At 51.3% G+C, this 18154-nt stretch overlaps 1 protein-coding gene across 5 annotated transcripts in view; it reads left to right on the plus strand.

The window, feature by feature from the left end:
* The window catches only part of LOC119968762 (transmembrane protease serine 2-like), a 94343-nt gene that overhangs the window by 27199 nt on the left and 48990 nt on the right, over window positions 1-18154 (plus strand). For 4 of the 5 annotated variants that reach the window (XM_038801458.1, XM_038801457.1, XM_038801454.1 and 1 more), the window contains exons 2-4: window positions 10077-10315; window positions 11103-11184; window positions 16755-16911. In XM_038801458.1, the coding sequence (XP_038657386.1) occupies window positions 11164-11184; window positions 16755-16911 (178 nt within the window). In that variant the 5' untranslated portion in view covers window positions 10077-10315; window positions 11103-11163. Of the gene's footprint in view, window positions 1-7822; window positions 7844-10076; window positions 10316-11102; window positions 11185-16754; window positions 16912-18154 lie in introns of those variants that run through there. The other variant, XM_038801456.1, reaches the window with a different exon arrangement.

The raw sequence follows: 18154 nt of genomic DNA on the forward strand, positions 1-18154 counted from the left end.
CCCTCTGCATATAAAACCTGCCTCGCACATCTCCTCTAAACTTTGCCTCACAGACCTTAAGCCTATATGCCCTGGTGACTGACCCCTCCACCCTGGGAAAGAGTGGCTGCCCATCCACTCTATCCATGTCCCTCACAATTTTGTAGACCTCTATCAGGTCGCCCCTCAACCTCCGTCTTTCTAACGTAAACAGTCCAAGTCTATTCAGCCTCTCCACATAGCTAACACCCTCCAGACCAGGCACCATCCTGGTAAATCTCCTCTGCACCCTCTCCAAAGCCTCCAGTTCCTTCTGGTAGTGTGGCCATTCAGGATTAGATTCTAAAAGGAGGGGGGTGGCACTTTTGATTAACAAACGGGTGGCGTTCGAAGTGGGGAGTATAGTGGCTGACTCTGGGGGAAGATATATGATGGTGCGTGGGAAATTGGAGGGGATGCCGGTGGTGCTTGTGAATATTTATGCTCCAAACTGGGACGATGTGGAGTTTATGAGGTGGGTGTTTGGGGAAGATCCCTGATCTGGACTCACATCGGCTGATTATGGGGGGGATTTTAATACGGTTTTAAACCCAAGGTTGGACGAGTTGAGTTCGAGGTCGGGGAGTGTGTCGGCGGTAGCAAAGGAGCTGAAGGGGTTTATGGAGCACATGGGGGGTGGATCTATAGAGGTTTGGGAGGCCAAGGGTGAAGGGATTTTTCTTCTTCTCGCATGTGCACAGGGTGTACTCCAGAATTGACTTTTTTGTCCTAAATAGTACGCTGTTGGCGGGGGTGGTTGACGTGGAGTATTCAGCGATAGTGGTGTCAGATCATGCTCCGCATTGGGTGGACTTGCGGTTGAATAAGGGAGGGGGCCAGCGCCAGCAATGGAGGCTACATGTGGGGCTTTTGTCGGATGAGGAGGTTTGTGAGCGGGTGAGGGCGGCCATTTGGGGGGATGTGGAGCTAACCGACACAGGGGAGGTCTCAGCGGCCATGTTGTGGGAAGCATTGAAGGCAGTGGGTGAGAGGGGAGTTGATCACGATACAAGGAGAAGGCGGAGTGGGTAGAGATGGAAAGACTAGTGGAGGAGATCCTGCAGATGGACAGGAGGTACTCTGAGACTCCGGAGGCGGGGCTGTTAAAGAAGCAGCAGAAGCTGCAGATGGAGTTTGGGTTGGTATCCACGGGGAAAGTGGTTGGGCAGCTGAGGAGGACGAGAGGGGTGGTTTCTGAATATGGGGAGAAGGCGAGCAGGATGTTGGCGCACCAGTTGAGGAAACAGGAGGCAGAGAGGGAGATGGGGTGGGGGTGGGGGGGGGGGGGGGGGGGGGGGACCGGTTTTGGACCTGGTGGGGGTGAATGTGGCGTTCAGGGGTTTCTACAGTTGGCTGTATGAGTCAGAACCCCCAGCCAGGGTGGGCGGGATGTGATGGTTTTTGACGGGGTTGCAGTTCCTGAGGGTGGAAGAGGAACAGGTGGAGGGGCAGGGTAGAGGTGGTCGAGGGGCTGGAGGCGATGAGGTCGGGCAAAGCCCTGGGCCCAGACAGATACCCAGTTCAGTTCGATAAAAAGCTCTCCGGGGTCCAGGGGCCTTTGTTGGTGAGGGTGTTCAATGAGGCGAGGGAGTGAGGGGTGCTCCCCCTGATGCTGTCGCAGGCCTCGGTCTCTCTGAATGTGATGCGGGGTAAGGGCCCGGAGCAGTGTGGATCGTATAGTGCAATCTCCCTGTTGAATGTGGACGTCAAGTTGTTGGCCAAGATCTTGACCTCGAGAACTGTGGACTGTGTGCCAGGGGTGATAGGGGAGGACCAGACGGGGTTCGTGAAGGGGAGCCACCTGGCAGCTAATATCAGGAGGTTGCTAAATGTGATAATGATGCCCTCCGAGGGTTGGGATGTGGAGGTGGTGGTCGCCATGGACACGGAGAAAGCCTTCCATCGGGTGGAGTGGCACTATTTTTGGGAAGTTTAGGGGTGGTTTGGGTTTGGGCAGGGTTTTTTGGATTGGGTCCAGCTGCTGTACCACGCAACGGCGGTGAGCATGTGGACGAGCCGGGTGAGCTTGGTGAGCGGTTGGAGGCAGCCTCATGTAAGGACACGAGTTTTGGGGCACTGCTAATGGCGCCTCTGCCGTTCTCGCCAGCCAGGTACTCCACATACCCAGTAGGGGTGGCGGCCCTGAGGGTGTGGGGACAGTGGCGGCAGCACAGGGGGCTGGAGTGAGCGTCAGTGTGGGCACCAATTTGTGGCAACCACCGGTTCGCTCTGGAGGGGCTGAGTAGGGGGGGTATCGGGCGTTGCAGTGGTAGGAGATCGAGCAGTTTGGAGATTTGTTCATAGATGGGGGCTTTCCGTGTTTGGAATTGTTGGAGGAGGCGTTTGAGCTGCCCCGAGGCGGGGGGGGGGGGGGGGGTTCCGCTACTTACAGGTGAGCGATTTTGCACGGAGGCACCTTCCCGCACCAGGGGCTACAGGATAAGGTAGTGTTGAATATGGGAGTGGGGGAGGGGAAGGTATCGGAAATCTATAAAGAACTCATGGAATGGGAGGGAACCCCGATAGGGGAAGTAAGGCGGAAGTGGAAGGAAGAGTTGGGTTGGGAGCTGGAGGCTGGGTTATGGGAGGACGGACTGAGGCGAGTCAATGCATCCTAGTCGTGGGCCAAGTTTAGCCTTATACAATTTAAGATGGCCCACAGGGCACATATGACTGTGGCCCATATGAGCCGGCTCTTTGAAGGGGTGGAGGATCAGCGTGGGCGCTGTTCGGATGGGCCCACGAACCATGTCCATATTTTTTGGGCCTGTCCGAAGATTAGGGGACTCTGGCAGGGGTTTGCCGACGTTATGTCGAGGTATTGAAGGTTAGGGTGTTCCATCAGAAGCCCCGGGAGTCCAGGGGACGAGAGAGGCCGAGGTCTTGACCTTTGCCTCCCTGGTAGCCCGGAGACGGATCTTGTTAGCACGGAAGGCCTCGGACCCCCCTAAGTTGAGGGTCTCGGTTAGTGACATGGCCGGGTTTCTCAGGCTTGAGAAGATCAAGTTCGTCCTGAGGGGATCGATGTTAGGGTTTGCCCGGAGGTGGCAGCTGTTTATCGATTTCTTTGGGGGCAGGAGGGTGTTAAAAAGGGGGGGGGGGGGCAATGTGGAGTTGGGTAAGGTGGGTGAAGGTTAGTGGGGAATTGTTGTTGGGGTATTGTTTATGTAAGTCATGTTGGCTGGGTTTTGTTGTTTTTGATGTGTGGTTGCTTATTCTGTTAACATTTATAATATAAATGCCTCAATAAAATATTTTTCAAAGATATAAAATGGCGAACAGAACTGAAATCTCTCGCTTTTGACAGGCAGAAAGGGAAAGAAAACAAATCAAAACTATTGTCCCAATGCGGTTGTTCTTGAAAGAGCTAAACCCAAACTCGATGAACTCTTTCATTTAAATCACTCTTTGCAACAGCTCCCAGCTATCTAAACTATAACAGGATGTTATGCAATCTGCAATGTGAATTACAAAAGGTGTGTTCAATCATTTGGAGAGGGCTGCATGCATTCTAAACATCCAAACACTTTGCCTTACCTCCTAATAACAGGAGCTAGCAACACAACAATTAAAGCGTGACTCGGGTTACTAAGGAAATGCCAAAACAATGGAAACGTTCTTGGATGGACTTTTCTGAGTTACTTCTCACTGCTAAAGCAATCCTTGCTTTGAAACTCTGTCCTTTGCTTCATGTACTTTGTGCCAGAGGAGCTGTGATACTATGAAAAGCAGTTGGCCTTATATCATGGCACAAGGTCAGCACATAGCCCTTCCAGTGTCTAGAGGGCAGCCATCTTAGGGCGACATGGTGACACAGTGGTTAGCACTGCTGCCTCACAGTGCCAGGGACCCGGTTCGATTCTGACTGTGGGTCACTGTCAGTGCGTTTGAGTTTGCACCTTCTCCCCGTGTCGGCGTGGGTTTCCTCCGGGTGCTCCGGTTTCCTCCCACAGTCCAAAGATGTGCAGGTCAGCTGGATTGGCCATGCTAAATTGCCTCTTAGTGTTCCAACGGTTAGAGGGATACAGCGGTGGGTGCTCTTTCAGAGGGTCAGTGCAGACACGATGGGCCGAACGGCCTCCTTCTGCACTGTAGGGATTCTATGATTCCATGAACCTTTCCCTCGCAAGCACCAAGTCTGCAAGTGATTCCCGTTTCATCCGAAAGAGGTGCCTGGTGAATTTGAGGGTGAATTTTAACCTTCTGGGGCTGGAGATCCAAGTGTGGGATCTGGAGGAATGCCATGTTTCAACCCTGCCAAACATCCACCTCAGCATACTTTTAATCCGGACAAAGTCTGATGAGAAGTAAAACTAACCATCCTGTCGGTGCTCCCTGGGCAGAATTTGGGTTAAACATTAGCCCCACATGATCGGATCTGAGTAACCTCCCGAGCAGGAAGATAAATTCAAAAACAATTGAGCTTGTTTAAAATTCAATCAGGGAGCAGGGTTGATTTTCAGCTTGGAGTTCTCTCGGACAGAAAGGCAGGAGAAATAACCAAAATACAGATTGCACCATTTTCCCGGCTCTTCCACTGAAGTCAGGGCAGATAAACGGTGACAGAAATGCTCCAAGCAGCCAGCATTCCCTGCCGCAACCCCCCCCCCCCCCCCCCCCCCCCCGTTCAGTATGATGGTGGTAATGAAATGCAACTAAGGTCAAATTTCCTTATCTCCACATTTAATTCCACTGCGCTCTAAAAAAACATTTTTCTTACACCCTAACTAATGCCATTTTTGTCATCCCAACTTGGAAGAATACTATGCGGTCTCAGAATTCATTCAAGCTCTGTTGTCTCGTTTTGGTACATTGACGTTTACCAGCTCGCCTCCAGTGTTGGGGAGCCATTGGTGACATGGAAGATTAGCCATCGCCACCTACTGGTGCTGCCGATAAAACTCAGCCCAATGACAGCACAATCCATGTGTCACCAGCAGAACTTTAACGGGATCGAAGTCCTTGATCATTATTTGGCTGTGAAATGTGGCCAGGCACTTGCTTTACAGCTTTGGCCATAGCTAAACTCACCCCCAGGGATGCTGGGCACATTTACTGTTTTCCTCAATGTGGTCAGTTAACTCTGGGGGTGGATGCTGAGTAACCTCCATGGCCGCTGTAAACCGACCTTCAAACCACTGATACAGGTTTTTGAACCTGGATGTGCAGGTTAGGTGGATTGGCCATGTTAAATTTTCCGTTAGTATCCAGGGATGCACAGGTTAGGTTACGGGGATAGGGCGGAGTGGATGTTGGAGTGGACATGGGTAGGGTACACTTTTAGAGGGGCTGAATGGACCAAATGGCTTCCTTCTGCATTCCAGGGATTCTATGAGCGCTGCCATAACTTTTTTTTAGAAAATATTTTATGAAATGAAATTCGCTTATTGTCACGAGTCGGCTTCAATTAAATTACTGTGAAAAGCCCCTAGTCGCCACATTCCGGCGCCTGTCCGGGGAGGCTGGTACGGGAATCGAACCGTGCTGCTAGCCTGCTTGGTCTGCTTTAAAAGCCAGCGATTTAGCCAAGTGAGCTAAATCCCCCACTTCATCTTTCCTCAGCTCTCCCCCCACTTTGCTCCCGTGAACTAGCTATCCAGCTAGCCCATCAGCTCCCACCCTCTGGCGTCAAAAAACCTGCCATCTGCCAGATTGTATCACCCTAAAACATATCACAAGCACTCTACACAGTAACAACAACCCCCAAACGCAAACACACCATACCTCAAAGCGCAGGCCACAGGGCCAAGCCCTCCCCCTTTAGCCGATTCTTATCAGTCCCATCACCTCCAAACAGAATCAAACACAATAGAAGAAGCTTCAAGCAGCTTAAGCCAAATTATGCATGCACGAATCAACCATCTGTTTTACAGAAAAGAAAAACCCCCCTCGCAATTTAAAAGTTTTTTCCTCTGCAATCCAGTACATAAAGCAAAAAATCAAAATCAAATTACACAAGGGAAGAAAAAAAACCTTTTCTTCCCGAACATTGCGATGTAACTCACAGAATTAGAAAGGCTGAAATTTTAAACAAGACAAAACAAAACAGTGAACTATTTTTCTCCCCCCGCCCCCCCACACTTTATCCCTTCCCCCAAACTCAGTCCACCACAGTTTGAATTTAAAAGTCCTTAAGCAAGATTATTGTCCTTCATAAAAATAGCCACCTCTTCTGGAGAAATAAAGTACAGCTCCCGGGTCTTGCAGGCCACCCAAAGACAAGCCGGATATAGCAGTCCAAATTTAATGTCTTTCGCAAACAGGGCCGCCTTAACTTTGTTGAAACTTGCTCTCGTCTTTGCGAGTTCTGGTCCCCAGTCTTGGTACACCCGGATCTCTGATTCTTCCCACATGTACCGTTTTGTCTGCTTGGCCCACTTCATGATACGCGCCTTGTTGAGGAATCGATGAAGCCTCACCACCATGGCCCTCGGGGGCTCATGACCCTGGGGCTTACATACGAGCACCCTATGTGCCCAGTCCACCTCCAGCGCCTTGTCAAACACATCGGCCCCGACCATTTCCTGCAACATCTTCCCCACATACGTACCCGCACCTGCTCTCTCCTTTCCCTCCGGCAACCCGACGATTCGGATATTTTGCCTGCGAGACCAGTTCTCCAAATCTTAAACATTTTCCTGCAGTCGTTTCTGTCTGTCCTGTAGAATGCTAATTTCCTTAGCCATTGCAGTGGATTCCTCCTCTCGTTCAGTCGCCAGCTCCTGCAACTTTTGAATCGCCTGTCCCTGGGTCGGCATTTTCTCCTCCACCCGGTCAACCACCTCCTTAATCGAGGCTGTCGCCTGGGTCATGTCCTCTGCACACTCCTTACGATGCCGGGCGAACTTCTCATCCAGGTCATCGACCCATTGCTCCATCGACCAGTGAGCTGGCATGGGCACGCTTTGTCTCGTGACCATTGGGCGTGTGACCACTGAGCCTTGCTTTCACTCATCCTTTGGTTTCTTCTTTTTCTTATTTGGACACGATTCCATAAATTGAGGGTCACCTCCTTTTCCTCTCCCTTCGATCAACTTATGTTGAGAAATTCCCTGAAAAAACTGGCTTAAAAACCATTAAAAAAAACACCAAGGCCGAGAGCTGCCGTTTACTCCATGGCCGCCACTGGAAGTCGAGCACTGCCATAACTAACCGTAGCAAGAGGCCAATCGGCCCATCGGGTCCGCACCGACCCTCCGAAAGAGCACCCACCCTGTCCCACGACCCCACCCTGTCCCAGGCCTCCCACCCTAGCCCCGCAACCCCACATAACCTTTTGGACACTAAGGGGCAATTTAACATGGCCAATCCACCTAGCCGGCACATCTTTGGACTGAGAGAGGAAACCCACGTAGACATGGAGATGCTGATTCTGTCTTGCAGCTGGGTCACTGCTCAGCTCGTTACCTGTTTGTATGTTGTTGGGAGATGTGAGACTATCGTCCAGTCTTCGGATGTTCTTGGCTTCCAGTTGGCTTTTATCATCATCCGGTGGGGGGCGGGGGGGGGGGGCACTTGATCCCCAATGGCTCCCTCTTCCACAGCGTAAGCAGGAATTGTGCATAGACAATGGCCAGAGTGCAGATGTTGAGGTGACTGTCAGATCAGCCATGATCCTAGTAAATGATGGGGCAGGCTTGAGGGGCTGAATGGCCTACTCCGGCTTCTTGTTTGTATATTCGTGTGTATGAGACTCCCTGCTGGAGGGCACCTCACCTGACATCAGGGACCCATTGTGACATCTCTCATCGACACAAACATCACAAAGGATCAGTTAATATAAGTGTTGGTTACTTTGCAAGTGTGGAAAACCAGTGATTGGCAGGTAAGTCTCAACATCATTAGATAATGGTGTGAACTTTGCACAGGTAAAGTGAATTTCAGTGATAAGTTGCCCAAAGTGCCACACCTGTGTACCTCACTGTTTTATTCTTCTCAATCATTCCTTTCACCATCCTCTCATCCTTAATTATTGTTTGATTATCTTGTCATCTTCCATGATTGGTCTTCTGAAGATTCTCATTCATTTCCTCCCTCTCTTGAAAAGCTCCTCCGGACCACTCTTCACTTCCACTTTCCATTAAACCCTCTGCTGAAAGTGCAGACACTTGGCGGATTACTCATGTGGCAGGCAAGGCTCTCGTGTACCTCGCAGTTGGTCACTCTGCAGTTGTTGGCTGGCTACTCAAAGCAAGAGCGAAGGGGACATAATATTAAAATGAAATCCAGCCCATTTTAGGAGGGAAATCTGGAAGCATTTAATTCACACCATCTACCCCCCCCCCCCCCCCCGCCCCCCCCCCCCCCCCCCCCCCCCCCCCCCACCACCCCCCCCCACCCCCCCCCCCCCCCCCCCGGCCTCCCGTGGATATGGAGAGGATGTTTCCGCTAGTAGGAAAAACTAGAACCAGATGACACAATCTCAGACTACAGGGACGATCTTGAAAACAGAGATGAGGAGGAATTTCTTCAGCCAGAGGGTGGTGAATCTGTGGAACTCTTTGCCGCAGAAGGCTGTGGAGGCCAAATCACTGAGCGCCTTTAACACAGAGATAGGCAGGTTCTAGATGAACAAGGGGATCAGGGGTTATGGGGAAAAGACAAGAGAATGGCGATGAGAAAAATATCAGCCGTGATTGAATGGCGGAGGAGACCCGATGGGCCGAGTGGTCTAATTCTGCCTCTATGTCGTATGATCTTATCAATGCTGAGCCTATTCTTGATCTAACATCTCTGTAGAACCATGAAATGATTCTGTACAGAAGCAGGCCATTGACTCCATCATGGCTGTGGCAATTCTTTGCTGGAGCTTTGCAATTAATCCCACTCCACTTGTCCTACCCCCATGGCCCTGTAAATCATTCCCCCTTCAGCCATTTACCCAATTCTCCTTGGAATGTTATTCTTGAATCTGATTCCTCCTTCCTTTCAAACAGTGCGTTCTGGATCATAATGGGTTACTGTGTGAAAAAATGTTCCTTCGTGACACCTCATGAAACCAGCGTTTCCCGATTACCGATTTCCCCTTGTTTACTCTGTCTGAACTTAGATTTTTTTTTTAAACTTTAGAATACCCATTTATTTATTTATTCCTATCAAGGCGCAATTTATTGTGGCCAATCCACCTACCCCGCACATCTTTGGGTTGTGGGGGATGAAACCCACGCAAACACGGGGAGAATGGGCAAACTCCGCATGATCAGTGACCCAGAGCCATGATCGAACCTGGGACCTTAGCGCCGTGAGACGGCAGGGTTAACCCACTGCACCACCGTGCTGCCCCAAACTGTGATTTTGAACACTTCTATCAGGTCTCTCCTTAAACTTCTCTGCTCTAACTGTTATGCTTCAACTTTTATTTTTCAGAGGCAGCACAGTAGTACAGTGTTTAGCACAGTTGCTTCACAGCGCCAGGGTCCCAGGTTCGATTCGCGGCTTGGGTCACTGTCTGTGCGGAGTCTGCACGTCCTCCCCGTGTGTGTGTGGGTTTCCTCCGGGTGCTCCGGTTTCCTCCCACAGTCTAAAGATGTGCCGGTTAGGTGGATTGGCCATTCTAAATTGCCCTTAGTGTCCAAAAAAGTTAAGTGGGTTTACTGGGTTTCGGGGAGGGGGTGGAGGCATGGGGCTTAAGTAGAGTGTTCTTTCCAAGGGCCAGTGCAGACTCGATGGGCCGAATAGCCTCCTTCTGCACTGTAAGTTCTAGGATTCTAACCCAGCTCTTCCAGTCTGTCCACACGATTTATGTCCCTCATCCCTAAAACGGTTCTCACAGGGACAGGGAACATAAGTAACAACAGGATATGGAGAATTCTAGCCTGGGAACATGGAGTCTAACTTATGTATCAGGGAATTCGACCTGGGATGTTCCTGCCACGCAGTGCGCCCAGCAAATTGGCGTCCGTTTATGCCATTAAGAAAGGTCATTCATCCGTCTTGTATTTTTTTTCTTAAATATATTTCCCTGTTTCATTTCTGATCATCTTTTGTCCTTCATTCTCTCTTCCATTTTGGATGCATCTCTCCCTCCCTCTCCATTTAATATTATTGTGTTTTGACAGTGACGGACAGCAGGCACAGTTGGCCTCTGGCCTTGATGAGAGAACAGACTGGGAAGAAGTGACTGAAATCCATGAGATGTTGGGAGTGGGAACACCAGCAATTACAAATGAATGAGAAGAATGAAATTGACGATAAGTTGGCCAGAGGGAAGTGCAACTAAATTTCAAAGAGGGTAGACCAAATGAACAGGAGATAGGAAACCTAGTCATAATGATTCAATGACAACATTTTGCCAGAGGTGATTTAAAACCCAATCATGCTCAAACTGAGGCTAGGCCATTGGACAATCATTGCCGAGGGGAGGTGGTGGTATTGTCAATGGACTTGGAATTGAAAGACCCAGGGGAATGCACTGGTGGGGGCCCTGGTTTAAATCCCGCCAGGTCAGATGGTGAAATTTCAATGGTGAAACTATTGTCATTGTCGTTCACTACCTGGTTCACTAAGGCCTAGAAGGGAAGGGAATCTGCCATTCTTATCCGGTAGTGGGCAGCACGGTAGCACGGTAGTTAGCACAGTTGCTTCACAGCTCCAGGGTCCCAGGTTCGATTCGCAGCTTGGTCAGTGTCTGTGCGAAGGCTGCACGTTCTTTCCGTGTCTGCGTGGGTTTCTTCCAGGTGCTCTGGGTTTCCTCCCACAGTCCAAAGACGTGCAGGTTAGGTGAATTGGCCATGACAAATTGCCCTTAGTGACCAAAAATGTTAGGAGGGGATAATGGGTTATGGGGATAGGGTGGAAGAGGGCTTAAGTGGGTCGGTGAAGACTCGATGGGCCGAATGGCCTGCTTCTGCACTGTATGTTCTATGTTCTCAGTGTTTTCCCCCTAGAGTCGCAATCTTTTGGGATTGAGGTCCCCTGTCTCGCCTCCCCTTGAGCGAATCATTGATCTCTCAACAAAGTTAAGCTGTGAGAATGGGAGGGCCTCGGTGAAGTTTTAACTCAGTTCGAACCCAGTTGTTTTGCCAATTCTTGTGCCGTGCTCGTTGACTCGTCCCCATAAAGCAGCTTCTTATTCCCCTTTGCAGATTCCACCTTACACCTCAGGATTTGGGGCCAGAATCTGTACAATTCTGAATTTGTTGAAACATGGCGTTCATCAATTATGGAGTGAGTACAAGGCTTTTTTTGCACCATTGTTTTATGTTCTCTCTCTTTACATGGGGCTATTTTTGGCTAAGTCTTGACCCTTTTGTCTCTGGCCTAAAGTGGAATCACGGTGGTAGAAATTGGACCTCACAAAGCTGGCACGAGCAGGGTCTGGGCCCAGTGAGGAGGTGGAAAGAGCTCTGACCTGGTTGGACTATTTTTCAGCACCTCAGCGGCTTCTTAAAAGAGGCACTAGGTCTTTACACTTGTAAATACAGACATACGAATTAGAAGCAGGAGTAGGCCACTCGATCCCTCGAGCCTGGTCCGCCTTTCAATACGATGTTAGCTGACGTGATTGTGACCTCAACTCCACATTCCTGCCTTCCCCCGATACCTTTTCACCCCCATGATTATCAAGAATCCATCTCACCAGGAGGCGAAAGAGGCCGGTGTGCTGGCCTTTGCGTCCCTAGTAGCCCGGCGAAGGATCTTGCTACAATGGAAGGATGTGAGGCCCCCAAGCGTGGAGACCTGGATCAATGACATGGCGGGTTTCATTAAGCTAGAGAAGATCAAATTCGCCCTGAGAGGGTCGGTACAAGGGTTCTTTAGGCGGTGGCAACCTTTTCTCGACTTTCTGGCTCAACGATAGGGTACGGGGACAGTAGCAGCAGCAACCCGGGGGGGGTGGGGGGGAAGGGGGAGGGAAAAGGTGTGGGGGGGGGGGGGGTGGGGGGCGGACGATGACTATGTTTGTTTATTTAATTTAAATTTATTTTTAAGTTCTTCTGTTGTTCATTGGGGTTGGGGGGGTGGGGGATGGGATACATGCGTCGATACAGTCTGGGGGTGTTACAGTTATTATGGGTTATTTTGTTGCATTTCATTGTTTGTCGTTACGTTTTATATTTTCTGTAAAAAATTCCAATAAAAATTATAATAAAAAAAAAAGAATCCATCTCACCTCTGCCTTACAAATATTCAAAGACTCTGCTGCCACTGCCTTTTGAGGAAGAGAGTTCCACAGATTCTCGGCCCTCATTCTCCTCATCTCCTTCTTAAAATGAATGATACCTTGGGTACGATCTAGCAGCCGCATTGTGCCTGACTCGGGATGTGATTAGGCACACTTAAATATGTCTCCGTCAGAGCTAACCAGTACTGGGAATCTAACGACCTTGCCGAGGAGACCCCAATTGCGTGGTCTCCACAAACGGGGACCAGGCAAAATGGCCCTTTGGGGGGACTCCCAGGTGATGTGAGTCAGGGTGGTGATTTTGGTCATGGTTGGTGCCTGGTCAGGGTGGCATTTTGCCCGCGCCGGGATCTGGCCCGGGATGCCCTATCCTTATGAAGTGGGGTGAGGGGGATCGAGGACTCCTCACCCCCCCCCGACAGGTAAGTTGGGGGGGGTCCAGGGACACATGGGGGGATCCAGAGATTGGGGCGCCAGATCTCTTCCTGCACTGACGAGCGGAGTTATTCAATAACACTACTAATAATAATTGCTTATTGTCACAAGCAGGCTTCAATGAAGTTACTGTGAAAAGCCCCTAGTCGCCACTTTCCGGTGCCTATTCAGGGCGGCCAGTACGGGAATTTTCATAGAATTTACAGTGCAGAAGGAGGCCATTCGGCCCATCGAGTCTGCACCGGCTCTTGGAAACAGCACCCTACCCAAGGTCAACACCTCCACCCTATCCCCATAACCCAGTAACCCCACCCAACGCTAAGGGCAATTGTGGACACTAAGGGCAATTTATCACGGCCAATCCACCTAACCTGCTGTGGGCTGTGGGAGGAAACCGGAGCACCCGGAGGAAACCCACGCACACACGGGGAGTATGTGCAGACTCCGCACAGACAGTGACCCAAGCCGGAATCGAACCGAGGACCCTGGAGCTGTGAAGCAATTGTGCTATCCATAATGCTACCGTGCTGCCCAATTGAACCCGCGCTGCTGGCATGTTCTGCATTACAAGCCAGCTGTTTAGCCCACTGTGCTAAACCAGCCCTATAGTGCAGGAAATTAAGGTAAGTGTGGCCTCAGCGGGGAAGGCCCCACCAAGGTCCCGTACAATAACGGGGTTGTTCCCGGCGCTACAGATGCCGGTAAACACCCAGCTAAACCCACCCACAACGGGACTGATTTTATTTTGTTAAATTGTGCCCCTTATATTTAAATAGAGACCCGCTAGTTCTAGATTCACCACAAGAGGAAGCATCCTCTCCAAATTCAACCTGTCAAAATACCCTTCAGGGTTTTAAAAGTTTTGATAAAGTCGCCTCCTACATTTCCAAACTTTGGTGGATACAAGCCTGGCGTGTGTCCAGAAACAGTCCCCGATCAATTTCTAGACTGGAGGACTGAACAGCAGAGGAAAAGGCCATTCAACCAATCTAGCACGGTAGCACAGTTCTTCACAGCTCCAGGGTCCCAGGTTCGATTCCCGGCTTGGGTCACTGTCTGTGCGGAGTCTGCACGCTCTCCTTGTGTCTGCGTGGGTTTCCACCGGGTGCTCCGGTTTCCTTCCACAGTCCAAAGATGTGCGGGTTAGGTCAGTTACCCTTAGTGTCCAAAAAGGTTAGGTGGGGTTACTGGGTTGTGGGGTTAGGGTGGCGGTATGGGATTAGGTGGGTTGGTCTTTCTGGTGCAGATTCAATGGGCCGAATGGCATCCTTCTGCACTGTAAATTCTATGGCCATGATTCCCCGAGCCGGCGCTGGGTCGGAGAATTGCCGGTGATGCGGGAAATTCCCGCCACGCCGCTCTGACAGCGGGATGCAAATCTCCGCCGACCGGAGAATCAGAGGCAGTCATGCGCGCGGGATCGATGTGGTGCTGGTCGGCGGCTGTAGCGATTCTCTGCGGTGGACTGGCCGAGTTTCCGCCGAGTTCCGCCGGCGTGGTTCCAACCCGGCGGGAGCTCGGACCCGCGGCCATGCCAGCCGTCCTGGTGGGGGTGGCGGAGGGATCAGTATCTGGGGGGGGGGGCCTCCACGGTGGCCAGACCCGCGATTGGGGGCTACCGATTGGGGGCAGGAATGCGCGATCCCGGGGGAGGCCTTCCTTCTTCCGCGCCGGGCTGCTGTGTTGCTACACCGCGCAACATGGCGTAGTGACATAGCGTCCCGGCGCGGAAACGGCTACCACACACATGCGCAGACCCGCGCCAGTAGTGCAGGGCCGCGTATCGACACTGAAGCTGCGTGCAGCACTCCGGCACCGTGCTGGTCCCTTGTGGGCCACTGAATCGGCGCCAGCGTGAAACACTCCGGTGTTTATGCCGGTGTCAACACTTAGTCGGGGTTTTGGAGAATCCCGGTCTATGTCAATACCTATGCTGGTCTTTAAAAGACCCTGTGCCGGGTCGGAGAATCCCGGGGAGAGGCCTGAATCCCGCCCCGACACCGGCTGCCCTATTCTCCGGCGCCGTTTTTCAGGGGCCGGCGGGATTCCCGCCACGCCGGTCGGGGCCATTGTCAACGGCGCCCCCCCATGATCCTCTGGGCCCCGATGGGCCCAGTGGCCGTAACGTTTTGCCCAGTCCCGCCGGCATGAATTACTCACCTCACACATGGTGGGACATGGGAGCCCTGCAGTGTGCGGGGGCGGTCCTGGGGGGCAGGGGGGGGATCCGATCCCAGGAGGGGGCTCCCACGGTGGCCTGACTCGCGATCAGTGCCTACCGATCTGCGGATGACTGGTTCCGTGGAGGGGGGGGGGCGTACTTTCCTCCGCGCCGGGCTCCTGTAGGGCTCTGCCATATTGGCCGGGGGCCAGCGCAGAGAAGTGAACCCCCATGCATGCGCGGAAATACACTGGCCGTTCTGCACATGCGCGAACTCAAGCCGGCCGTTCGGCGGCAGCTGAAGCTACGGGGACGACTCCGGCGGCAACCTAGCCCCCGAGAAAGGTGGAAATTTCTCACCTTCTGGACTGTTGACGCCGGAGTTGTTGCCGCCGGTTTTACCGCCGGCGTGGGGATATAGTCCCATTTTTAGAGAATCCTGCCCATGGATTCTGTCTCTGCGTAAAAATTCTCCCAACATTCTTTTACCAATTTTCTGGATTTCAGTTTAGTCAAATAATCTTTTCTATTTCCTTGTCAAAAAGCTTCATAATTTGGACACTTTGATTAGATCACCTCTTTATATTTTCTGTTCGAGCAAACAGAGGCTCGCTTTGTCTAATGTTCCCTCATAACTAAAGTCACTCGACCATCCCTGATGTTATCTTGCACAGAGATTAGCGAGGCAATTTCCAGGGATAGTGGTTGAGGCGGGAACAATGTCCCCATTGAGGATTAGATTGGGCGGGTGATAAAGAAACAAGATTTGGAAAGAACAATTGAATGTAAACTGGGACTGGTTGAACATGTCAATATGGACGGGTTAGGCTGAATGTTCTGATTCTGTACTGCAACCTACACGCATCCTCGTAAATCTCAGCGTTTAAGATAGTGGATACATGTCAAGTACTGGCAGCATTGCTCCCGTACCACACTCAGTGCATCCTTCGCAGCTGTCAGTACTGTTATGTTCTGTGTTATGGTCATAGTACAGATGCATTCATAACATCTAGTTCTTTGACTGGTAAGATAATTCATTAACAAGATGAACATGTGTAAAGATAACAAATAAATTATAATACAAGCTGTGAATAATAATTGAATTCAGTGAATTCTCTTGGAGCAACTTCTCGTGCGACTGTTCTCTTGTCCAACTTACAACCAACCGCCCAATATTTCGAGTCACATGGTAGATCTCTATCGCCACCAGCTGGTTGGAGGTTGCATCGATTACTATGATAGACAACTATATACAAAACTATGCACAGGTATATCACCATAAGTGCTACTGAACCGCTGCCAGTGCCCCTAGTCCTGCTGCCTGTGCACCCTCACCACTGCCAGTGCTCCCAGGCCCAGCTATCTCTGCACCCTCACCACTGCCAGTGCTGCATCACCATAGCCAGTGGCCCCTCATCACTGTCAGTGCTCCCTCCACCAGCTGCCGATCCTCCGGCCCACTTACCAGCCTCCAATTATTGTCGGTGCCCCCTTCACTCGCTGCCAGTGGCCCCTTGCCCCACCTCTGTCCTCCCTACTCCACTATCAGTGCCCCTCACCACTGTCGACTCTTCCTCACCCCCAAGTGCCAGTGCTCAATCCCCTCACTTTTGAGACCACTCTATCCAATATCCATGCCCCTCCCCCACTCTCTGTGCTCCTCCACCTCACTGTCAGTGGGACCTTCCGGCTCCAGTAAATTGGCCACCGGCAATGACAGGGACTACCCAAGCTGGATTGCCACCCTCTGACATTCCTAGCATCCCATAACCTAGAGCAATCCAAGGCAGCCTCCATTCGGTCTGCCTTCACTCTCCGAAGCTGCAGCTTAGGAATCGGGGAGAGCAGAGTTCAAAATGGAGCCTGACACGTCTCGGTGGAGGTCAGTGCAATAGATCACCTGCTTGCTTGCCACAGAGGAACTTCTGTCTCCATTATAATTAGAAGCAAGTTAAGATGCTAAGAATTGGGTGGTGGGGGACAGAACTGATGCTTAAACCCTCTTTTCTTTTCCAGGGAGGGGGTCCCCACATGAGTACAAACTACTCACAGAGTACTAATCCTCTGGTTCAAGAGCACCCATTTCCCTCACATCACCAGCCACCGTATGTCTACGAGCCTCCAATTTATGGGGGCCAATCATTCAATCAGAAAAGTTTTGTCGCCGTGCCAGGTATGTGCCGCCCCTTCTTCCTGGATGACTCCACTCACTGCCTGGTATTGTAGCTTATTGTACAAATTTCTGGGAATGGTAAAATGGACAGGAAGCTTTCTCCGTCTCTCTCGCATCATGAGGCCATTTCCCACGCCTGGGCGGGGCAGCCACATCTGGTTTGCGAACAAAACGCAAACTGCGGCCTAACCCCGCGCTGAATTTGCGTTCAAAGTTGGTCCCGCTGTTTGTAAAATTCCCCCACGGTGGGACGTGGTCCCCCCCCCCACCCCCACAGATCCCCATCTCATTCAGGCTGGTGAAATTCTCCTCACAGATTAATTTACGGGGAATCTGGCCGAGTGCATGAGGGAGAGATGAATCGAAGATTACGTTGATGGGGTTGGATGAAGAAGATGAGGAGGCTTGTGTAGAGCATATATTTTTTTTAACAACATTTTATTCAGGCGTTTATGGTTTTATGACAACAGAAGATACAAATACAATTGTAAACATAATTCAGCGCGTAACACCACCCCTCCATCTCCCACTGTCCTGGCCTAAGCTCAACCAAACTACCCTAATTCCCCCTGCCCTGCTTACTCCCGAACCCCCCCCCCTTCTAGAATCTGCCACCAGTTTCGTCTCCCCCGAAGAAGTTGATAAACGGCTGCCACCTGCGAACGAACCCTAACATTGATCCTCTCAGGGCCAACTTAATTTTCTCAAGCCTGAGAAACCTGGCCATGCCGCTAACCCATACCCTTGGTTTCGGTGGGTGCGAGTGCCTCCACGCTAATAAGATCCGTCTCTAGGCTACCAAGGAGCCAAAGGCCAAAACGTCGGCCTCTCTCGCCCCCTGGACTCCCGGGTCTTCCGACACTCCAGAAATCGCCACCTCTGGACTCGGTGCCACCCTAAATTTAGCACTGTGGACATGAGATCAGCAAATCCCTGCCAGAATCCCCTCAGCTTCGCACATGCCCTCAACATGTGGACATGATGTTCGGGTCCTCCTGCATACCTCACACACCTGTCCTCTACCCCAAAAAAGCTGCACCATCATGTGTGCCCGGTGAACCATCTTGAATTGTATCAGGCTGAGCCTGGCACATGATGAGGACGTGTTGACTGTGCTCAGGGCATCCTCCCACAAACCAGCCTCTAACTCCTTTCCCAACTCATCTTCCCTGTGGTGATTGTGTATCAGTGTAGATGCAATACAACTGAGCAAGCACTAGAGGGAGCACGGGAGAGCTATAAA

The sequence above is a fragment of the Scyliorhinus canicula genome, chromosome 7, assembly GCF_902713615.1.
Source record: "Scyliorhinus canicula chromosome 7, sScyCan1.1, whole genome shotgun sequence".
Taxonomy (NCBI): domain Eukaryota; kingdom Metazoa; phylum Chordata; class Chondrichthyes; order Carcharhiniformes; family Scyliorhinidae; genus Scyliorhinus; species Scyliorhinus canicula.